The sequence below is a fragment of the Macaca nemestrina genome, chromosome 13 (assembly GCF_043159975.1).
Source record: "Macaca nemestrina isolate mMacNem1 chromosome 13, mMacNem.hap1, whole genome shotgun sequence".
In the NCBI taxonomy this organism is placed as follows: Eukaryota; Metazoa; Chordata; class Mammalia; order Primates; family Cercopithecidae; genus Macaca; species Macaca nemestrina.
Window position 1 is genome coordinate 107,728,520 of NC_092137.1, and position 24,542 is coordinate 107,753,061.

A 24,542-nucleotide genomic window follows, 5' to 3' on the forward strand; every position below is an offset into this window, starting at 1 on the left:
GAGACGAGAGTGCGCCACTGCACTCCAGCCTGGGCGACAGAGCGAGACTCCGTCTCAAAAAAAAAAAAAAAAGAATTTAATAAGATGGCCATGGCCGGGCGCGGTGGCTCACGCCTGTAATCCCAGCACTTTGGGAGGCCGAGGCGGGCGGATCACAAGGTCAGGAGATCGAGACCACGGTGAAACCCCGTCTCTACTAAAAATACAAAAAATTAGCCGGGCGCGGTTGTGGGCGCCTGTAGTCCCAGCTACTCGGGAGGCTGAGGCAGGAGAATGGCGTGAACCCGGGAGGCGGAGCTTGCAGTGAGCCGAGATCGCGCCACTGCACTCCAGCCTGGGCGACAGAGCGAGACTCCGTCTCAAAAAAAAAAAAAAAAAAAAAAGATGGCCATGAAAATTAAGGCAATCTCAAAGAAAATTAGGGGGAAAAAAGGACAAAGATAGAAAAAACGGTGAAATTTAAGAAAATTAAGAAAATTAAATGACCAGTCCAGGATAGCCTGACAGAGAGTATGAGGAAAAAATATCCACCTCTAAAAATATATATTAAGAAAATTCCCCAGAGTTGCAAAACTAGAACATTTAAGCACTAAGTATAATGGATGAAAAGATAAATACCAGATACATCACTATGTCACAATACAGCGGGGAAAAATGATCCTATACCCCTCCAGAGAAAAACAAACATCATCTCAAAGAACCAAGAATGAGAAGGACTCGGGGTTTTTCCACACCAACAGTGCAAGCCAAAAAACAATGAAGGAGTGTCTTTAAAAACTCTTGAGTGAATGTGATTTCCTTCCTAGAACACTGTGCCCAACCAAATTATCAACCAAGTGTGAGGGTAGAATAAAGATGCTTTTAGACATGCAAGAGACCTCAAAAACTAACCCCTCAAACATGCTGCTGTTGCTTCTTCTTTTTTGTTTGTTTGTTTTTTAAATAAGCTATTGGAGAATGTGTGCCTTCAAAATGAGGACATTAAGGAGAAATAAAGACATGGGAACCAGGAATATACCACAGGAAAGGAGCCAGGAAGAACAATTTATTAATAATTTCTTACAACTATCCAGGGAAAATATAAATTATACAAAAAAAGAAATACAAATAAATCAGAAAAAAATGAAATGACTCAAAAGAAAAATGGACAAAGCCATCCAGTCAATTTAAAGGAAAAAAAGTTAAACAGCCACTAAATGTATCCCAAAAATGTCCAAATCCACCTATAATTAAAGAAACTACATCAGGTGCTTGAAAAGATTTAGTATAGTTAATGTTAGCCAAATGTGTACAAGAAACAAGTCCTTTTACACACTATTAATGTGAGTGCACAATCCTAAGTTTATAGAGGGCAGACTGACAGCATTTTAGGTACATACACTTGAAAGGCAGCATGACTTCTAACAGTTTCTACATGATACACTCCCTTTTATAAGGTATGACAGAAGACTATGCTGCAAGTAGAATTAGCTAGATATCTATGCAATAGTAGTGAAAGATCTATCAGAGGTGTTAGGTAGAAAAAGCAGAAAATAAGTCTTATTTATGTAGAACATTCTATTGTATTCATATTTATGTGTTTTCATACACAGTCAGTCTGGAAAAATACAAACTACAGCAGTTAGCAATAAAGGAGAACATTCAGACCAGACGTGGTGGCTCACACCTGTAATCACAACACTTTGGGAGGCTGAGGCAAGAGGATCGCTTGAGCCCAGGAGTTTGGCACCAGGCTGGGCAACATGGCGAGACCCCATCTCTATAAAAAATAAAATAAAAAATTAGGTGGTGTGGTGGTACATGCATGTGGTCGCAGCTACTATGGAGGATACAATGAACAGTTATCATACCACTGCACTCTAGCATGGGTGCCAGAGAAAGACCCTGTCTAAAAATTTTTTAAAAAAAAAGAATTTTTGCGTGTGTGTGTGTGTGTGTATATATATGCATACATACACACATACATATATAAAAATGAATGCTCTCCTTCATATATACATATATACACACATTTCATGTGCTATTTTAAAAAACCATCATATAGTCACGTATTTTTATACTTTCCAAATATGTAAGAAAATAAACTATTTTATCTTCATGGTATCCTATGTCATAGACAGACATATACTATGAAAGATTAAGCAACCACTATACAGCTTAAATGAGTTTATTTCCAATCTCCTTCATTCACTTCTAATTTTAAGAAAATATATGTGGCTCTAACACACTCATCACCTCCTTTTCCAAGATGAAATAATGGCAAACAAAAAACTTATCTAAATGATAAATTATTGAGAGTACTATACTCCAATATTCATTACACAATAGTCACTGTACAAAAACCAGAAAAAGGTCTATATATAAATACATGAATGTATAGACATGTACACATACACACAAACATGTAAAACATACTACCATTCTGTTCTATAACTTTCTACTCTCACTCTACTTTTTGAACTTCTGTGTCAAATTATTTTAGACTTTCAGGAAGTTACTAGCTAAATTAACATCAGAATTAACTCTAAAACAGCACATAGAAAGGAACAAATCAAACTGCCATTCCTGCTGCTGGGTACAGGACGTGTCATGAAGAGCACAACATACCTCGGACCTTTCCTGGGAAGCGGGCAGCTCCTCATGGGATGTCTCCACCACCTGATGTAACTTCTTATGAAGTTCATCCATTTTCTGTTTTAATAGCTGTTCTTCAAAAGCATTTGCTTCTTTCCTTTTCATATAATGTCTGTCTTCATTTACTTTAGGAAAGATAAAAATGGTGTGCATGCAAAATTTAAATCCAGGTAATCATAGGAATACATGCAAAATGAGGAAATTTTAGGGGGCCGATTTTTTTGTCTTTCTCATATTTGGTTTTAGAAGCGAAACTTGTATTACCTTTTAATTTTTACCTGCCCACAGCTTGGCTGCTGTATGTTCAGGGCATGTAAATTACTAAAAAAAAAAAAACTACATGCTGATCAAAAATAATAATAATAGCACAGTATAATAGTAAAGATTTTTTTAACCATCATATACATGATTGTTCTTGTAAACAATCATGATTGCCAAATCATTTTAAAGTAAGTTTTTATTTGTTTTTAAAAGATAAAAATTTCTAGAGACTTTCTAAGTAGAAGTGAAGTGCATTAACTGATCAGGGCTTCAAGCATGCTGTGGTCAGTCCCATTTCCAACAACTGGTTAACAGAGCCATGCCACAGACAAGTCAAAGAGGCTGGCTTAAGACTTTCAGTCATGGCATGTGAAAGAAAAATGCATCTATGCCCAGCACAAAATGAGTCCTCTGTGTTAACTGACTTGTCTTCTCTGTTGTCAACTGAGTATGAAAATGAACAAAAAAGGAAGGCCTAGAATGGCTACAGCCCAAATAACTTAGATGGTATAGAAGTTCTGAGTGGAATAAAGGTTCAAATAACTGACCTAGGGGTTTAGAATTACTGTATACAGATAATACTGAAAAATTTTAAAATATTTATTTCACTAAAGCTAAGATGACAGTGGTATGTATATCTAATTTAGCACTCTTTCAACCATAAGTTTGCTGCCAAGACATCAATTTAGTCCTTGGACTAACTTGGCTGCTACACTAGTGGTTAAGCAATTTTCAATTCAGAAAAAAAAGGTGCAGCTCGCTGCCAGCGTAGTACTCTCGGGGCAAAGGCAAAATGGGTTAATAATGATTTCGGGCTTCTGATGGGATGAGATGAAGACTTTTGCAGTCTTTCAACATAGTCAATTATTCTATAAAAAAGTAATTACGCAGAGATGAGGATTTTTTTAGGTGACATAAGAATAACTCAAAATACAAGATTGCAAGTACCCCATTGCTCATGCTTTCTCCGTTGATTGTATTTCTGGGCTCTCAATTCTTCAAAGGAAAATTCTGATTCCCCACGAATAAGCTTCTCCTTGCAATACATAACAACCTGCTCAACATCAGCTTTGGATGCCAAAGATGAGTGCACAGAATATTCTGATTTAGAAATCATGATCACTCTTTGTTCCCTATAAGGGGGGAAAATACATTATTTACAACAATGTACCGAAGAGCACTTAAAGGAAACTAATACTAGATTAATGCACTGATTATACTTGCATATTTGACTCTTTATCACAAGCTGAAGATACCACTCCAGAAAGCTCTGAACCCTAAAAAACAAAAAACAACCATCAGCATTCACTTATCTGAGAAGAAAGCGTCACCCAAATTACTTCAGAAAACAATATGAAAATGCTTGAGGGGAAGAGGGACCTTAATCCCAAGATTTACGTAATTTTAAATTATGATTAATATCAAAAGATTTACTTTGTATCCACAACCTCACAATAACTATTGCAACTTAATCAAAGAAAGACTTTTTTGTTTTTTAATAAAGTCCTACTCAGCAGTAGAGAAGAACCATAGTTTATTTCCCTTCAATTCATAGTCTAGGAGCTAGACCATAGTGTCTGAACATTATGCGACTGACATTCCCAAGTGCTGTGTTAAACTTTTTTTTTTTAATTAAAGTTTTCCTCAGGTACTACTCTGCCCTCAAGAGTTCTCAAATTCATTCACTAAACAAATATTTACCAGACACTTCCATGTCACACTGAGCTAGGTCTGGGAACTGGGACTGCAATCAAGACCCATCTCTGTCTAGAGATTAGACAGGGCAAAAGGAGGTCAGGAGGCTGGCAAGCAAGTATAGGATGTAAAATGTAAATTGGGACAAGCTGCATTACCTGTCAAAGTTAGGAATGCATATTCTACTTCTAAGAACGTGTTACATTAATAAAACCTGTACATACACCCTAAGAACAGAGGCGTTTCCATTGGCTTTTGCTTCAAGGAGGTCCTTGATGAACTCTGAAAGAAAGTTGTACTGTGGAGGGTAACATGGGAAACATAGTTGGGAAACATGAGGCTGAGGGAAGAAGAGACTTGAGCATTTTCCCATGTTGATACGCCATGGAGGCAGAAGAGATCTCCACAGGGCAAAAATCTTGATGAGGATAAGGACAAGCACAGATAGAAGGCCACCTTTTCTCACAGGGAAGGATGCAGTTACATTTATTGGTTGGTGGCAGAAAACTGACAGATGTCACTTGATGGCATCTGCTATCTGTTGAGATAGTATTTTTGAAGTTCCTGAGATGGAGGCTAGAGGTAGCCAGGTCCCAAGTTTGAAGAGACTGAAAAGAAGTCTAAAATCACTATCTTTTGGCACTAAAGAGTGAACCTAGAAACATAAGAGATACACAAAACATCAAGAGTGAATTGGACACTGGAAGCATGTCCCAGTGCCTGGAAGTATGAGACCTCCCTGTTACTTGAGGTAACAGGCACCAACCTTTGAGGCTCTGAGTTTTGAAAGCCAGGCTCAGGAGCCCCCAGATGGGTGCAATCCCAGGTAGGGATTTCCAGAGCCTATGCAGAGGCCAGCAGAACAGAGCGAAGGACACTCACTGGTAAGGGAAAAGCTGGTGGGGAGAGTAAAGACAGGAGGCTATGTGGTGAAGGCCCCTGGGTTAGACAACAAATTGTATTTGAGGTGAGTCGGGGAGAATAACAGGCCCAGGAAGTTGCCACAGGAGCAGATGGCTGACATGGAGGTTAGAGCCATGAAAGACCAAAGAAATGAGATGTCAAAGTGGATGTAGAAGGCAGCCAGGCTGGCCATTAAATACCATTCCCAGTTTCCACACAAGCTACAAATGTCATTATTACCTGATTCTTAGAAATGCAGGCCATGTTATTTCCTGGATTTGATTTTGATGTTATCATTTGGTTTAAAACCTGAACATCATGCAGAGGTTCTGAGGTTCTAGCTAAGAGGGAAAAGAGAATAAAGTAAGGAGAAATTAAGGGTAAAACCATATTAAGTAAAATTATCACACATAATAAATTCCCCTGATCCTTCCAGTAGGAATCATAAGAAGTAAATCAACTCATTTACACTGTCTCAGAAATTGCAACTAAAACATTTTTAAAATAAGTATTACACAATTTTCTGACCAATTCAAAATGCCAGGAAGTCCCCAAAAGAAATGTAAAACCTAACTAGTAATTTTAAACAACCAGATAGGATAGGCAATGCTTATTGCTGAAATGTGATATTTAGTTCTAAGAAAAAGAAATGGCTATATTTCTTTAAAAGTTGCATTAAACACATTTGATTCCATTACAAATAGATGGAGTCCAGATTAAGTATTTTGGTCAATTTTGAATTAAAAAAAAAAATCCTAGAAATACAGTGACATTATCAAGCTTTTCTTGCAGGTTTGCTCTTTTAAAATGCTAAGACAAAGCCCCTGCTCTCTGGGGCTATTTAGTGGGATTATGATGATCAGAATGCTTTCTCTGTCACCTGAGAGTGCAATTTGGTTTTCATTAAAAATTGGATGGGTTTTCTTTTTTTTTTTTTTTTTTTTTGTGGAGACGGAGTCTCACTTTGTCACCCAGGCTGGAATACAGTGGCATGATCTCGGCTCACTGCAACCTCTGCCTCCTGAGCTCAAGCAATTCTCCTGCCTCAGCCTCCTGAGTAGCCAGGACTACAGGTGCCCACCACCACACTTGGCTAATTTTTGTATTTAGTAGAGACGGGGTTTCACCACGTTGGCCAGGCTGGTCTTGAACTCCTGACCTCAGGTGATGCACCCGTCTTGGCCTCCCAAAGTCCTGGGATTACAGGTCTGAGCCACCACGCCCAGCCAGGTTTGTTTTTTAAAGAAAAGAAAATACTAGTACAAATCCAAGACTAAATGGACAACAACAGGCATTTTAGACAGCCTGATTTTACCTTGAGCTGACAAATGGGTTTCAGTGCGGCGTGTCTGAAATAACCTAAATGATAGCAGAAAAGACATCAATATAGATTATAAAACAGTACACAGCTGTTAGAGTGAAAACTAAATACCATAGACAACTTATTATAAGCTAGTAAAGTCTGATGTCAAGAGAGAATGTACAGTTAAATTTTAGAGTTGCTTCAAAATTAAAAAATAAAATTCTGGAAATATTTTTATATCCAGTACGTTATCTGTATTACAAAACTTCCTCCTTTTGCCTAGTTTATGTCAGTATTTCTCAAATTCAGATAAAAATGCACCCTCTTTCTCCATGTGTCAAGTCTGCAAATGTTCTAACACACGATGTTTGAACTCCTACTTTAGGTACTTTATACATTTGGAACATAATGAATATATTTGGAAGAAAGAAGTGAAAGTACAAAAGTACTTAGATTACTGCTTCGAAAGGCAGACATATCATTGTTCACGCTCTGTGAGAAGTTCTCAAATATGTCATTTCATGGCATATTTCATTTTCAACTCTACCTGTCGAGTAATGTGCAATTCCCACGCCTGACATTTCTGAGCGATGCGAGCCAAAGTGCACGCTATAAAGCAACCAAGTGGTAAGCCTCGTTGGCTCTTAAGTCAAACAAACCAATGGTTAAGAAGCCATTTTACATGATGAGGAAAGACTGAAAATTACGTGATATTAAATAATTATTGTTAGTCTTCTTAGGTATGATTATGGAATAAGGCTCTATAAGAAATAAGACTTTAGAGATGTTTACAATAGGGTTTGGGGAAAAATATTTTGCTGTTATGGATAGGCTTTAAAATTCCTCAGCATTGAGAAACATGAAATGTTAATTATTAAAAGCTGGTGATAGATAAATGGAAGTTTATTATACTAATTTTTTCTTTTTTGTGTGTTTGAAAAATCTCATAATGACATCTTAAAAAGGCATGAGTAATACAGAAAAATTGAAAAGATGAGTATATTAAAGGCTGGCAAGGGGTGCAGTAGATAATGGATCTCAAATTCTACTAATGAGAGGAGTAAACAATTGGTATAACCTTCAATAGGTAGTTTGGTTACATGCACCACAAGTGTAAAAACTCTTCATACACCCTTTGACTCAACAGTTTCAATTCTGAGAATCTATGAGTAGAAACTAAGTAAAAATAGGAAATATACTAAAAAATACTTTTATGATGAAGGAAAAAGACGTTGACACAAAGCTGTATATGTATATAAAGCATGCATGCAATCCTGTAACAAAGAAAAAAAGTGCCAAGGAAAATGCCAAAAGGTTTTCTTTCGTTTTCTGTATTTTCACAGTTCCCTAAGTGACATATGTTTGATCATAGAAAAAGTTTTAAAAATGTGAACAATGTTATTCATTAAGAAATATATTCATCACAGGCCAGGCGCAGCGGCTCACACCTGTAATCCCAGCACTTTGGGAGGCCGAGTAAAGCAGGAAGATCACTTGAGGTCAGGAGTTCAAGGCCAGCCTGGCCAACATGGTGAAACCTCGTCTCTACTAAAAATAGAAAAATTAGCTGGGCGTGGTGGCACGTCCCTGTAGTTCCAGCTACTCAAGAGGCTGAGGCAGGAGAATCTCCTGAGGCCGGAAGTGGAAGGCTGCAGTGAGCTGAGATCACACCACTGCACTCCAGCCCGGGCAACAGAGTGAGACTCTATCTCCAAAAAAAAAAGGTATTTATCATAGTGCCGTTTATAAAAATCAAAATGTAAACAACTTCAATGTCCAGTTGGAGAGTGGTTGGATTATGACACAACACTGTGACAGGTTTCACAACTACTACAGAAGTAGTTTAAAAGTTCATAATTTCTTCAGTATTTCTTTGTATGTATAACCAGACATACAATATGACTTGCTGTTAAAATATATAAACACAAAGATACCCACACAGGCACAGGAAAAGATACAAGAAGGAAATGTGCCAGTTATTGTTAACAGTAATATTTCTGAGCAGTTTTTTTCTTTACACTCTCCTATATTATCCACATTTTCCAAAACTAGAAGGATTTCCCTGTACAAATTGCTAACGATACAATTTTTAACAGCAAACACTCCTTTTCAAAGTCAGAATCATCACAGTGAGTTTGACTTTGTAAGCACCTGTACTGTTGTTGCAGGAGCTCTCTGGGTTCAGCCTGGTTTTGAATTCCTCTCTGAAGGACAGCACTGGCATGCTGCAGCTCTCCCTGGGCTTCCAGATGCCCCGCCCAGGTTATGTACAGAAGGGATGACAGGGTTCCAATCCCACGGTTGTACAGAAACTCAAAAAATTGATGGAGGTCACTGTTGTACTCAGCCTACGGGAACCCAAAACAAAAAGACGTAAGAATAATGGAACTGCTAGTCTACGTCTGGTGAGGAGTTAGCCAGCTAAGCTGGGAGCCCCTAGGTAGCTTCAGATGGGAGCTGGTCACCAGCAAAACCAAGGCAGGTTTAGAGGGTTGGACTTTTCAGCCCCACCGCTGAACCTCCAGGGAGGGAAGAGGGACTGAAGTTTAAGCCAATCACCAATGGCCAATGATTTAATCAGTCACATCTGTGTAAGGTACCTCCATAAAAACCCAAAAGGATAGAGCTTAGACAAGCTTCTGGAGAGCTAAATACATGGAGGTTCCTGGAGGGTGTCACACCTGGAAAGGGCAAGGAAGCTCCACACACCTTCCCCAATACCTTGCCCTAAACATCTCTTCATCTGGTATTCATCGGTATTCTTAGTAATATCCTTTATAATAAAACATTAACCGAAAGTAAGTGTTTCCCTGAGTTCTGTGAGCCACTCTAGCAAATTCATCAAACCCAGGCCCAGGGAGAGGGTTGTGTGAACTCTGCTTTATAGCCAGCCAGTCAGAAGCACAGGTAAAACAACCTGTGGCTTGCAACTGGCATTAGAAGTGAGAGGCAGTCTTGTGGAACAGAACCCTTAACCTGTGGAATCTGAAGGTATTTTCAGGTAGTGCTCGAATTGAATTGGAGACACAATTACAGAGTTGACTGACTAGTTGCTGGTAGAGAGAAGTCCGCACATAATTTTTTTTCTTGGTTGGGGGGACAGAGTCTCACTCTGTCACCCAGGCTGGAGTGCAGTGGCATGATCTTGGCTCACTGCAAAATCCACCCCCCAGGATCAAGCAATTCTCCTGCCTCAGCCTGCCGAGTAGCTGGGATTACAGGTGCCTGCCACCATGCCCAGTTAATTTTTGTATTTTTAGTAGAGACAGGATTTCACCATGTTGGCCAGGCTGGTCTCGAATTTCTGAACTCAAGTGATCCACCTGCCTTGGCCTCCCCAAGTGCTGGAATTACAGGCGTGAGCCACTGTGCCCAGCCCCTACATATTTTTTAATCACTAGTGACACAGAAGTCTGTTGAATCAGAGAATAAACAGTCTTTCCTCTCTACATCTTCAGAACTAGAAACAAGGAATTAAAAGTCTAAAACGATCTTACAATCTAAGTTTAAAAAGCAAAAGTACAACAATATTATAGATTTGATTATACATCTTAAGTATACTTACAAATTTTAAACAATAATTGATGAATCTTGGGTCATTGTGGTATTTCTTCTTATCTAAAAATTCCTTCATTAAATGTTCTAGTAAAGTTATCAAGTATTCTTTATTCTCAGGAAAATTCTCTTCTACCCACTGTATGTATCTAGAAAAATATGGATAATGTTAATTTTCCACGGGACAGCATATAGTTTGTTTAGGGGAAATAAAATAACTAAATGCTGACCTTTCCCATTCACCAAGGGGGTCATTGCCCTTGTAGCTCTGCATGTGGGCTTCAAGCATCCTAGAAGAGAGAAAGGTATGCACATGGGATATTAGAGATACTGCCTACAAGCAAAAGATAGACTTCATTTTACATATACCATTTATATGCATTACAATGAAAATCTTAAATATCAATCCACATAGTATTTAAAATTTTAAGAAGCATTCGCTCAGACATAGAAAACTCAGAAGCAGCCAGTGTTTTTCCAGAAGTCCCAGCTCTGTCCCCGAGTGTCCTTCTCCTCTCACAGAACCCCAATGTCACTACCACCATGAGGGGCAGTGTCCAGAAGTTTGCTCCTCCTCCTAACAAGAGGATCCAGGCATGGCACTGATTCAGATCCCTGCCCTTCCAGTGGGATCCAGGCATGGCACTGACTCAGACTCCTGCCCTTCCAGTGGGATCCAGGCATGGCACTGACTCAGACCCCTGCCCTTCCAGTGGGATCCAGGCATGGCACTGACTCAGATCCCTGCCCTTCCAGTGGGATCCAGGCATGGCACTGACTCAGACTCCTGCCCTTCCAGTGGGATCCAGGCATGGCACTGACTCACACCCCTGCCTTTGCTTCCCAGGAGCATGGCTGAGACATGGCTGGAACAAGAGTCAAAGAGGACTTGTAAATGGGTGTGAGGCAGCCCAGAGTACCACAAAGTAGAGTTCCAGACACAGTTTTCATGGCTTCAAAGTAACAAAGTCCCAGAGGAACAGTAGATGATAGCAGTGCTCAGAAATCAGCCACAGAGCTCCCAGAGAACTCTGCGTCCCCCACTTCCACATACTCAACCACAGCTGAAAAAAATCAGTCAGGCAGAGCAAAATTCCCCTTGGGAATTCAGATGCTAGAGGGGCTAAACAAACAAAAAGAAACATGCAAAGTAATGTCAGGTTACACTAAGTACTTAGAAGAACAAACAAAATAAAATATAACAGGAGAAAGGGTGAGAATGTGATAAGAGTTACTAGTTTTAGACAGGCTGGTCAGGGAAATCCTGCCTCTCAGAGGCGGTGACATGTGATCAGTGCCAGACAGCCATGTAGCTATCTGAGGGGGAAATGGTCAAGGCTGAGAGAACTTCAGGAACAGAAAGCAAGCCAGTGTGGTTTAAGTGTGATGAGCAGGAAAATGCGGGGGTGACAAGACCTAATTTGCATTTTAATGTACCTCTGTGTGAAGGAGGAGGTAGAGGTGAGAATAGAAGTGGTAAACCAGTCAGGAAGACTCCTAGGTTTTCTGTCTGAGACACTATACGATTTTTTTTTTAAAGATGTAAAAAAGCAATATGTATTTTTATTTTTATTTTTTTAGAGATGGAATCTTGCTCTGTTGCCCATGCTGGAGTGCAACGGTGCAATCATGGCTCACTGTAACCTCAAACTCTTGTGTTCAAGTGATCCTCCTGCCTCAGCCTCCTGAGTAGCTGAGGCTACAGGCACATGCCACCATGTCTGACTAATTTTTTATTTTATTTTTTGCAGAGATGAGGTATCACTATATTTCGCAGGCTGGTCTTGAACTCCTGGCCTCAAGTGACTCTCTCACCTTAGTCTCCCAAAGTGTTGGAATTACAGGCATGAGCCACCATGTCCTGCCTAAAAAGCAATATTTACTTCTAGCTATCACCTTGGTATACAAATGAAATCAATGTTTCTTATGACTCAAAATCCAGAAGCCACAAAAGAAAAGCTAAATAAAGACAACTATATATAAATAAAAACTTCTGCACGGCAAATAACCAAAACAAACAAAAAACCTACAAAATAGAGTCAAAAATGATAAACTGGAAAAACAATGAGCTTTTAGAAGCTGAGAAAAAAAGTTATTAACCCATTTTTTTTTAACCAGCAAAGGACATAAGAAATTATTTCATAGAAAAACATACATGGCTCACAAACATGAAAAATGTTCAACCTCTCAAAACAGAAATTCACTTCGCTGAGACACAATTTTTCACTCATCAGATTGGCAAAAATAAAAACCGTGACAAGACTGTGTAGGTGCAGCAATGGGAAGCAGGCTCTCTGTCACATCTTGCTTGTAGGTGGGCATGCGCTCAATTCCTGCCAAGGGGATTATCTACCAAAACTGGACTGATTTGCTTCTGATCCAGCAAACCACTTCTGCAGATTTGGAAGACACATACACATGTGTATCCGCAAAATGTTTTGTACAAAATTTTTCACTGTGCCACCATTTGAAACAGACTGTCAACAATCTGTGTCTATCAATAGTTGACTGCTTAGATCAATTATGGTACATGAAATATTACACGGTTGTAAAAAAAAGAATAAGAAAGAACTTTATGTATTGGTAGAGATCTCCAGGGATATTGTTAGGCAAAAGAGCAGTGTACATACTGTTATATTTTATGTGTGGTAAAGGCAAAAAATGTATACAAACATGCAGACATTTAATATATTATAATAATGTAAATATTTATATTTCCAAAAAGAAACTAGAAAAACGGTTACATGTGACAGAGTAGGAGAGTAGACAGGTACAGGAGTTCTTGGTAAATACTGTTCTAAATATTCTTTTAGTCATATAAATGTATTGCTTATTTTTAAAACTAAAAAAAAAAAAATTCTGAATTTTAAATGTCTCTCATGCTTTATAGCAGAGGGACAAATCCCTATTTCAGAACCTTTCTTCCAAAATATGTCTAGTAGGCCCGCCCAAGGTAAACATTTCATGTTCTAACACCAACCACATTTCTCTAGTAAAATGACCTGAATACCCTGTAATAGTAAAACATCCAGTTCATTAAAGCAAATTCATCTTTAGTAAGCCAAAATAGGACCAGGAATATTTGCTTTCCATTTAAAAAAAGGGGCGGGGGACTTCTGAAAGAAAATAATTTGCCGGCTAGGTTGAAGGCTACAGAAAAAGTCTTAGAGCAAATGGATTTTTGTTTGGACTATATTTAACAATCTCGGTCTTCTGATCCCAAGGAACTGATAAAACGGACCAGTTTTACTTCCTGCACCTATGACTTAATCGTTTTAAATGCCTTTAAGTCACAGTCTGGGTAAATCATCTAAGTCACAAAACAAAAGCGTGGGAACTTCAAAAGTTACTGATGCTGGCGGGTTGGCACACATCACTCAATAATAGGCAAAGCTATTTTTTTTTTCAGTTTTTTTTTTCTTAAAAGTACCCTGTATTCAAAGACTTTTAAAAAACAGCAGTGAGATTATGAATAGGAGAGCAACTTTAAATTCGTTCCCTACTGTAGTCGAATTGTTAAACACCTGATTTTGAAAATGTATCATAAAATCTAAACACAAGGTTCAGGATTTTTCTCAGGTTGAACCGTCAGGAGGGGATTCCTTACAAAGAATAAACGAGAGCTCTGAGGACCTAACGAATTATCCAGATTCCTCCAAACGGCCACTGTGGCGTGGATGGGCGGACAAGCTCCAGGCCTCAGCGGAATCCAAGGTGCCGGAGCCCTCCCCGGCTCTCACGCAGCCCACGGCCTTGCTGGGTGGGACACATTCCAAACCCAGGAAGGGGGCGGAGGGGGCAAAAGAAGGCAGATCTGGGGCGGGCCAGGCCCTAACCCCAGCCGCCCCAGCCCCCTGGGCTTCCCCGCCCCACCAGACGGACACTTACTGAAGGACATTTTCCGGGGTGTCCATGGCCAGAGGACGCTGGCCGGCAGCGGCCAAATTTCAGCCACACACCAGGAGCCGCCGCCGATTCGAATACCCCGCGCAGCCGCAGTCCGCTCGCCGAACGTTTCAGGGAGCCTGCCCATTGGTGGCGGCGGCAGAAGGCTGGCCAATCGCCGGGGCCGTTGCTCGGCGATCAAGTCCCGCCTCCCTCCCTTGGGCCAGTAGCTCCTCCCATTTCCCGTGGTTTTCGGTTGAACCGAAACCTGGCAGTTGTTGAGCGAGCACCGGGTGTCTGGGATGCGGCGCGGCGAGGGGGAGCTAGCTTGGCTCGGCGTAGGGAATTGGCTTTTTTGTTTTAGCTATCCAGGTTGTAGCTGGTCTACATAATTACACGATTAAACCATCATTGTAGGAAAGACTTTGCAAGAGAAAAATGTCTTAACTGGAATTCTTTGAGAAAGAAAAACCGTGCCTCAGTCCTTGGGTCCTGAGAGTCGTGTTTCTTCTCCCCTTCACTTAAATATGTAATTCAGAATCATTATGTCTGGTTCATGGAAACGGAAGAAAAAAAATCCGTGTGCAGGGTCGAGACTGTCGTAGCGTAATCCGCAGCACCCGGGAGGCAGGAGGCGAGAAAAAACGGGACCTGCTGCCGCGGACCCCTCCCGCTTTCTGGCAGTTTTCTATCAGCGTCCTCGGCTGTGAGAAAATATCCCAGATGCTGAAAACAATAGTCTTAGCCCAGAATCTCAAATGCCGTGGCAAAGAGGGAGTGACGACGGCCTGTGGAAAAACCTGAGGAGTTTTTGGCTCAGCCTTCGTGTAGAGGGGACGTGGGCGGGGCAGGGGCGTTCTAGGGTCGGCTGCGTAATTTTATACAAGGCACTGGAAAGTGATGGGTTAGTGTCCTTGGAGTAGACCCCTGGGCTTTATTTAACTGATCTGAAAGGCTGGGCCCTGAGCCACACAGGGGAACTGTCAAACAGCTTCACGTGGAAGGTGGGGCTCACGGGACTGGACTTTCTCTACAGTCAGCTGTAATTAACATAAAAGCAGAAAAGTTTGGGTAGATTACAGAATGCCCGCTTTCAACATCTTTTGGGGGACAGGGCACTCTGGGAGACCAAGTTCTTAGACACCATAAAATCAAAAATAGACACTTCTTTGTAGAGGAGTCCAGATGTCTAAAGAGGAAATAAGTAATATGTAGGCCGGGCGCGGTGACTCAAGCCTGTAATCCCAGCACTTTGGGAGGCTGAGACGGGCGGATCACGAGGTCAGGAGATCGAGACCGTCCTGGCTAACACGGGGAAACCCTGTCTCTACTAAAAAATACAAAAAACTAGCCGGGCGAGGTGGCGGGCGCCTGTAGTCCCAGCCACTCGGGAGGCTGAGGCAGGAGAATGGCTCCGGGAGGCGGAGCTTGCAGTGAGCTGAGATCCGGCCACTGCACTCCAGCCTGGGCGACAGAGCGAGACTCCGTCTCCAAAAAAAAAAAAAAAAAAAAAAAAAAAAAAAAAAAAAAAATTAATAAAGTAATATGTAATACGCTGATGTTTCTTAAGAGTGAGTTGGGAAAGAGCCTAGTCTTCTCTGCCCTTGGTCTTTAATACCTTTTTACTCTACCTCTCAAAAGTGTTTCAAGGGTCACTTGACAATACAAAATAAAGAGCTGTTCATGCTAGAAGGAGGTTAGGTGGAGGTTCTGCTTCCTTGGCCTCTTGAGTTAAATACCTAAAAAAATAAGGCTGGGCACGGTGGCTCACGCCTGTAATCCCAGCACTTTGGGAGGCCGAGGCGGGCAGATCACCTGAGGTTAGGAGTTGGAGGCCAGCCTGGCCAACATAGTGAAACCCCGTCTCTACTAAAAATACAAAAATCGGCTAAGTCCTGTCTCTACTAAAAATACAAAAATTAGCTGGGTGTGGTGGTGCGCGCCGGTAATCCCCCCAGCTACTCCGGAGGCTGAGGCAGGAGAATCGCTTGAACTCAGGGAGGCGGAGGTTGCAGTGAGCTGAGATCGCGCCACTGCACTCCAGCGACAGAGAGGGGAGTTCCTCCCAACAAAGCAAAAAGTCGGGCGCGGTGGCTCACGCCTGTAATCCCAGCACTTTGGGAGGCTGAGATGGGCGGATCAAGAGGTCAGGAGTTTGAGACCAGCCTAACCAACATAGTGAAACCCCGTCTCTACTAAAAATACAACAAATGGCCAGGCGTGGTGGCACGTGCCTATAATCCCAGCTACCCAGGAGGCTGAGGCAGGAGAATCACTTGAACCCGGGAGGCAGAGGTTGCAGTGCTCAGATTGCACCACTTCACTCCAGCCTGAGCCACAGAGTGAAATTCCGAGAGAGAGAGAGAGAGAGAGAGAGAGAGAGAGAGAGAGAGAGAGAAAGAAAGAGAGAAAGACAGACAAAAACCCTAAACAAAAATTTAGCTTCTGGAAATTCCGATGCTCACTGAGTCCGAAATTTCTTCCAGTGTGTTGATGGCTTTGAATCTACCTGAGTCTCCAATTTGTGGGGTTTATTACTCAAAAGGTAATAAACTCTGAGGTCTTTAGATAAGTGCTGGATTCCGCTAACCATCACAGGAACTAGGACACTTTTGGTCCCATCAACTCAAGTTTTCATCTGCTTCTGATAGTGGCTCAATCAGTAATCAATTAGGAAATGTTGATTGAGAAGCCATCATGAGCTAGGTGCTAATTATAACCTTGTCTAAGTCAAACAGAGCCTGTCCTGAAGGAATTAATGATTTAGTCTGGGAAATGAGGACACAGAAATAAAGAATTGTTAAAGGTGGTATATATGTATATTAAGAGCCAAAAGAGTTCAGACTGTATCTGCTAGGCCAGCAGTCCCCAGCCTATTTGACACCAGGGACAGGTTTTCATGGAAGACAATTTTTAATTTTTCATGGTGGGGTGGTGGCGGGGGCGAGGGATTGTGGGGGTGGGCAGTGGGTGGGATGATTTCAGGATGAAAGTGTTCCATCTCAGATCATCAGGTGTTGGATTCTCATAAAGAGCTCGCACCCTAGATCCCTCGCATGTGGGCAGTTCACAATAGGGTTTGCACTCCTATGAGAATCTAACATCCCGCTTATCTGACAGAAAGTTGAGCTCAGACCGTCACCTGCCAATTACCTTCTACTGTGCGGCCCAGTTCCTAACAGGCCATGAACAGGTACTAGCCCATGGCCTGGGATTGGAGACCCCTGTGCTAAGGGTATTCCGAGGAGGAAGAGGTCTTGTGGACCTGTTGGCCAGACAAAGCTTCATAGGGAAGGTGGGGCTTGAATTGGGCCTTGAAGGGAGTGGGGATGGATATGGGTCTGGCAGAACCCTGGGGAGGTCATTCCATGTGTAAATCAAGATTTTAGAAGGAAATCACTCTTGAGGATTCATGAGCATTAGAGGTTCTTTTTTGAAAGACTGGTTTGTTATTTTGATGTTACATTTTGAATGCTACACTAAGAAGTTTGTACTTCATCACTTTAGTAATAGTCTTTTTGAAGCAAATAAGCATATGATCATAAGGACCTCATGATAGTTACACTTAGCTCTACCCTCTTTTCTAAAAGCCACAGAACTTGTTTACTCTCCTTCACTTCTGTTACTGGGGGTTCCTCTCCCACCAGGCTTGTTTATGGGTGAGGTATTATAGATGCTGTTCTACACTGCCCTTAAAAAAGCAAACTAACTCCTTGTCAAACTCCAATGCCAATCACCGCAGGTATATCCAGGAGTCATAGAAATAAAATACTAGCATTGTCAGCAGTAATTAGAGACCCACATTTTCCTAGGAATAATGTCCTGGCTTATTCAATGGCTTCCCTTTATTTTCACTTATGGCAGTTCCCCTCTGCCATTATTCTTAGAGGAAAAATCAAAGTGATCTGCCGACACAATGTGTTCATCTTAATATCCCTATTAGGCTAATAACATAAAAAATCTAAAGAGCCTAAATCCTGAACCTGGTAGTGTTCAGGATTTATTGGAGACAGGGAGAGGGATGGGCAGAAAAGGCAGAGAAAAGTAATTTGCAGACTTCAAACTGGCGTTGCAGGCAGAGAGAATGGAAGATGAAGGAGGGAATCAGATCACATGGAAGGACAGTTCTCAGAACACAATGATGTCCTTAATATATAGGAAAAAGAAAAGAATCCAAGATAATTGGAGAGCCTAGGAGAATTACTAGAAACAGGCCGTTGGTGCTGGGAAGGCTGCTACTTTGGTTTTAACAAAGTTGAGTTGGGAGGGTTACCAGGCCTTTTTCTTCTACACAATAGGCCTTGGAAAAGAGCAGACAACTTTGGTTCACAGGCTTCAGAAGCTTATTGAAAGAAGTTTCAGGTTCCACTTCCTAAGCCTAGAATGATTTTTTTTTTTTCCTAAGAGCTCCACATTATCTCTACATGTCAGGGATAAATGAAGAATCTCTGAATATTTTGATACTTTGATAAAGAAAATCTGTAAACCTCAAAGAAATACACACTGGCCATTTATATATATCGATATAAGCAGAAAATACCAAAGGGCTGGCAAATGTGTGGCTCATTTTTAAAAAATTCACCAATTGGAAGCTCGTGCCACTGATGGCACTCCGATTTCTCTGCTCTCACCCTTGTCTTTAATCTTATTCCTCTGCCATTTTGTCTCAGGCCTAAGTTGAGAGTGCAGCAGTTGTCATAGAATGTCTGAAAGTCTATTAAATGATAATTCTTGCTTCATTAATGTGGCACTCCCTCTTATTTTTGGCATTACTGTTGCTTTAGTGTTTCTGTTACCTTGTCTCCTCAAACCCACCCCAGAGTGTGAGAGGAGAGGTGTGCTTTGGTCTGGGTCAGAGCAGCAGATCTAGCTATGTCTAAATATATGCATCTGATGCGGAAATGTGCAGCTATAAGTCTGTCTTCCTTTCCGACTCCAATTCCCCTTATGATTTTAATACTAAATGTCCATCTATCTAAAAATGACTCTGATAAATTTCTCTATTATGAAGGCCAATAAATAAAGTATATTCATTTGTATATGGGCTTTCAATGTCTTGCGATTCCAACATCATAATTCCAAACTTATTGGAGAAGGAAAATCAGGCCACATCAGTGTACTTAAGATCCAACCTTGATTTTCCTAAGAAGCAGTAAATGGGGCAAATGACCTAAACTCTCAATCTGGGTATCAGCTTCCTGATCTGTGAAATGAATGAAGAAACCTGTCCCTTTGTCTTCATAACGGTCCTTTGTCTTCCACTATCCAATAACCTCATAAGATTTTCAACTTAATTCCTAACATATCTTGGAATGACACATAATATCAAAATTAGTGCTGTGTTTCACAAAGGAAAATGACTTTCTCTAGGTTCTGCAGATTTGATCTAAGTAAATAATCCCAGATACTTGTGTATCTTCATTTCCCTGAGAAATTTAGAGACATTCAAAGTAGTAGTACTAGATGTGTGGCTAGCACATAGTGCCCTGAAACATTATATAAGGTTGGAGATTTATAATTAGAATAGTTTCAGAAAACAAAGGAGTAATTTAGGAGACTGTAGAATATTAAGAATAAAGTCAACAGGCAGAAAAGGAGATCTATAGCTCCATCTTAGACATTTTTCATCTGTGTGTGTGTTGTGATTTTGGAGCACACCTATGGGACCAATGGTAGCCCTGTTCTACCCTGTATCACTGCAGACTGGGAGGAAAGATGGAGGGGAGATAGGGGAATGGGATCCCAACTCCCTCAAGAAACCTCCCCAGTAATCTTTGATAGGTTGTGCAGTTCAGCACATCATCCTGGTGTTTATATGAAGGTCTCAAGTGATCCCTAAATGTTAATTCCATTTTAGGTGTGGTAATTGTATTAGTCCATTCTCGTACTACTATAAAGAAATACGTGAGACTGGGTAATTTATAAAGAAAAGGTTTAATTGGCTCATGCTTCTGCAGGCTGTATAGGAAGCAGAGTGGCTTCTGCTTCTGGGGGGCCCTCAGGAAACTTACAATCATGGTGGAAAGTGAAGAGACAGCAGGCATGTCTTACATGACTGGAGCAGGAGGAAGAAAATGAGAGAGGGGAGATGCTACACACTTTTAAACAACCAGATCTCGAAAGAACTGTATCATGAGAACAGCACCAAGGGGATGGTGCTAATCCATTCATGAAGGATCCATCCCCATGATCCAATCACCTTCCACCAGGTCCCACCTCCAACACTGGGGATTACAATTTGACATGAGATCTGGGTGGGAACACAGATCCAAACCATATCAGTAATAGAGACCAGAGGCCATATTTCTTGCCCTTTCCTATTGGAGGCAATTTGATTGTTCAGAAGCTAGGCCTTGAATCCTAAGCACTGATATATGGCTGCTTGTATTTCCTCCAAACTGGCCCAACTTCACTTTGTGCACTTCTTCAGACTTCCTCCCTCTTGTCAGCTACAGAGTTCCTTAGCTTCTGTTCTTGAACTTTGGATTCTTTCATTGCTGTGTAAGTTGTGCTGACTTGGATTCTGAGGCAGACTGTCCTAATACTTAGGAAACTCGATCCAGCAAATTTTAGTCCTGGAAGTGAAAGCATACATGGAGCATGTCACTTTCTTCTTTAAGGGCATTATTCTAAATTTGTAGTCTCAATCCCCTCCAATTAGGCTCCTAAATCCTAGTTTAGTGGGATGATCCCTATGGGCAAGGCCAGAGACCAACAGCTTTTCCAAGCCTTTCTCTGCCTTCAGGCATTGAGGACAAAGGTTGTTTTCCTTTCTTCTTCACAGCTGCTATCACCTTTTCGATCTCTTATGACTTAACTCACAAAATAGGATGGATGAGAATAGCCTCTTCAGATCCCACCATTTTTCCTTTGGATTCCTGAAAAACAGAGGCTTTTATTTTGAAAGTCTGCCAAAATGGATATGTTTAAAATGCTTTGTAGTGTTCAGGAGATGTTGCTTAATCTATATTTTGTGCTTCTTTCTTTATATGTTTTCCGAAGTCTTTTCTATCTCTTCTGCTGACTGATGATGAATCTTACTTCATCATTTGCTTCCTCCGTAAAAGAATTGCTCTGTGCTCACTTTCAGTAGAGAGATGGCCAGTCAGGATGGACATTTATTAGACTGCCTAACTGGCCTCAGAACTGAAACACCCTTAGACCACAAATAGATTTTTTTCTTATTTGGAAATTTATTTTACACGTGCTTACAACAGTTAAATCACATTTAGTTCTAAGCATAACAAATCATCTTTACTGGGAAAGAAGAGAGGAGTTCTGGCTTCTCTGGAAAAATCACCATTCAAATCGTGTGTCAGGTGGCCAGGCAAGGTGGCTCACACGTGTAATCCCAGCACTTTGGGAGGCCAAGGTGGGCAGGTCACGAGGTCAGGAGTTTGAGACCAGCCAGGCCAACACAGTGAAACCCCATCTCTACTAAAAATACAAAAATTAGCTGGGCATGGTGGTGGGTGCCTGTAATTCCAGATACCGGGGAGGCTGAGGCAGGAGAATCACTTGAATCTGGGAGGCAGAAGTTGTAGTTAGCCGAGATTGTGCCACTGCACTCCAGCCTGGGTGACAGACTGAGACTCCGTCTCAAAAAAAAAAAAAAAAATCAAATCATGTGTCAGGGAAGTGTTGAGCTCTGAGGAAAGAGGCCAGGCTGGTCTTGAACTCCTGGGCTTGAGCAATTCACCTACCTTGGCTTCTCAAAGTACTGGAATTATAGACATGAGCCACCACACCTGGCCCCTCACAGATGTTTATATAGCTGGGCACTAATATAATTCTTGTGTGTATATCAAAGTCTAAATAACATTCTGTAGCTTGTCTTTTTGGAAACAAAGTAATAATGAGGAAAACTGAAGTGAGACTCTAAGTTACCTGTAGACTAGCTTATCACCTGCCACTAGGCCCTGGCCAGATTTATCTTAAAGGTGGTGGTTTGGGCATGTAGGCAGTGACAGCTGACCACATCACTCTTGAGAGGTGACTGGTCAATCCCTTTCCTGATTCTGATAGAATGTGTTCTGTTTCTACTCCACCTAGATGTACTGCAATTCAGTTGTGACACTAACTGCCCATAGTTAGCATCAGACTCTGCAGGTTTAAGAGCATAGTCCCCAATAAGACTACTCTTACTTCAGATGCCAGCTGCAGGTTCAGGGGTTCTCAGGCCACCTGCACTTCTGACCAACTGGCCACTAAGTTGGGAGTTTCCATGACCCCCTCTGGTTCACTAATTCACTAGAATGGCTCACAGAGCTCAGGAAAGCCCTAAGCTTATTATTAGAATTTTATTATAAAGAATACACATAAAATGAGGTCTGGGAGGGTCCTAGACATGGAACTTCCATGCCCCCCTAACTGGGAAATTCGGTATGTCACTCTGCTGTCACATCAATGTGTTCACCAACCACAAAGCTCCACTAAGCTTCAGTGTTCAGAGTTTTTATTGAGGTCTCATTACATAAGCATGATTGAATAAATACTTAGCTACTTCATTGAAATCAATCTTCAGCATCTTGGAGGTCTGGCGAACAAGCTGATCTCATAGGGCTCAAAGCCTCAATCAACACTATTATCAGGTGCTTGGTCTTTCTGCTGACCAGCTTCCATCCTGAAGACGTCTAGGGGCCCCACCATGGTAATACAGGATTTACTAAGAAATAATTTTTAGGTAGGTAGAAAGGGTGAAGGTTCTCAGTGGACATTTCTTTTAATAAAAGCAACTCCCAAAACATTTCCTTCCTAATAGAAAAGCAGCTTGGAAAGCCAAGCTGGCAAGTATTGATACGCAAATGCCAGCAATTAGAAACTAGGTCTATCCAATTGGCAATTCCTCCCCTCTTCTCTTTGTCACCATGTGTGCCAGGTGTCATAGCCGCCTACAGATAACACCACCTGTGCAGGACATCATGGCTACCTGTATCTGCATATTAAAAGGCTAGGGTAGGAGGACCAGGTTTTTCATGAGCTACATAAATGATACACCTGGTCAAACCAATCCCCTGGGCCCTATGCAAATAAGACACCACCTCCTCCAGCCTCCCAATATAACTGATGACTTTTCTGCCACACAGGGGTTTTTCTCTCCGTTAGGAGTCCCCCTCCCTCAGTCTCTCTATGGGGGAGCTTTTTGCCTTCTTTCTTGCCTGTTAAACTTCCTGCTCCTTAAAACCACTCCACTTGTATCCATGTAGTTTATCTAATCAGCGGGAGACAAAGGATGATGGTGTTTCTTCAGTCATCAGATGAGGTCCCCTCATTAGCATAACAAAGACACTCCTATCACACAGGAAATTCCAAGGGTGTTTGAAGCTCTGAAACAGGAACCCAGGAAAATGACCAGCAGAATTTTTTTTTTATTATACGAAAGAGGTGATCTGCATGTTTGAACATAAGCTTAAAATTTCTTGAGCTTTAACAGCATCTCTACTTTTATAAAATCATATTCTCAGGACAGCAACCTTGTCCTCTTACCAAGTTGGGAAGTAATCATCATTGTTGCTGAGCTTGTATCGGCTTCTGGCCCTTCAAAGAGCTGGACACTTACTAATCTACAGAAAAGAGAGGTGAGCAAGTCTCAGACCTGGTTACTTAAAAACATCCAATCTCAGGGATAGTCCTGATGGAAGTTTATTTTATTATTATTTTTCTGAGACAAAGTCTTGCTCTGTGGCCCAGGCTGGAGTGCAGTAGCTTGGTCATGGCTTATTGCAGCCTCAACCTCTGAGGCTCAAGTGATCCTCCTACCTCAGCTTCCCAAGTAGCTTGGACCACAAGCATGTACCACCATACCCCACTAATTTTTAAATTATTTGTAGAGACGGGGTCTCCCTATGTTGGCCAGGCTGGCATTGAACTCCTGGGCTTGAGCAATCCACCTACCTTGGCTTCTCAAACTGCTGGAATTATAGGCATGAGCCACCACACCTGGCCCCTCACAGATGTTTATATAGTTGGGCACTAATATAATTCTTGTGTGTGTATCAAAGTCTAAATAATATTCTTTAGCTTGTCTTTTTGGAAACAAAGTAATAATGAGAAAAACTGAAGTGAGACTTTAAGTTACGTGTAGACTAGCTTATCAGATGCTTAGCTTGGGCATTCATATGGTGAATTATCATATCTACTACACAGACATGCTTCATGTTTAACTGCTGATTTCTCTTCCTCCAGGGAATGACAAAAGCTTCTAGGCACAGGTAACTAGAGGCAACATTGTAATGGCCTTGGTTCATTTCAATCCCAGTCTTTCGTGTCTTCCTATCTATAATTTCCCTGCCAGAGAGTTGTCTTA

At 41.3% G+C, this 24,542-nt stretch overlaps 1 protein-coding gene across 1 annotated transcript in view; it reads right to left on the reverse strand.

Annotated features, from left to right (window-relative positions):
- The window catches only part of LOC105471819 (BUB1 mitotic checkpoint serine/threonine kinase), a 40,473-nt gene extending 26,084 nt beyond the window's left edge, over positions 1-14,389 (reverse strand). Inside the window, exons 1-9 of the mRNA XM_011724565.2 lie at positions 14,240-14,389; positions 10,582-10,641; positions 10,362-10,500; positions 8,948-9,144; positions 6,809-6,852; positions 5,734-5,834; positions 4,120-4,172; positions 3,844-4,028; positions 2,608-2,759 (exon numbers count right to left, since the gene is read on the reverse strand). Coding sequence (XP_011722867.2) covers positions 2,608-2,759; positions 3,844-4,028; positions 4,120-4,172; positions 5,734-5,834; positions 6,809-6,852; positions 8,948-9,144; positions 10,362-10,500; positions 10,582-10,641; positions 14,240-14,265 — 957 coding nt within the window. The 5' untranslated portion in view covers positions 14,266-14,389. The remainder of the gene's footprint in view (positions 1-2,607; positions 2,760-3,843; positions 4,029-4,119; positions 4,173-5,733; positions 5,835-6,808; positions 6,853-8,947; positions 9,145-10,361; positions 10,501-10,581; positions 10,642-14,239) is intronic.
- Between the last annotated feature and the right edge of the window lie 10,153 nt (positions 14,390-24,542).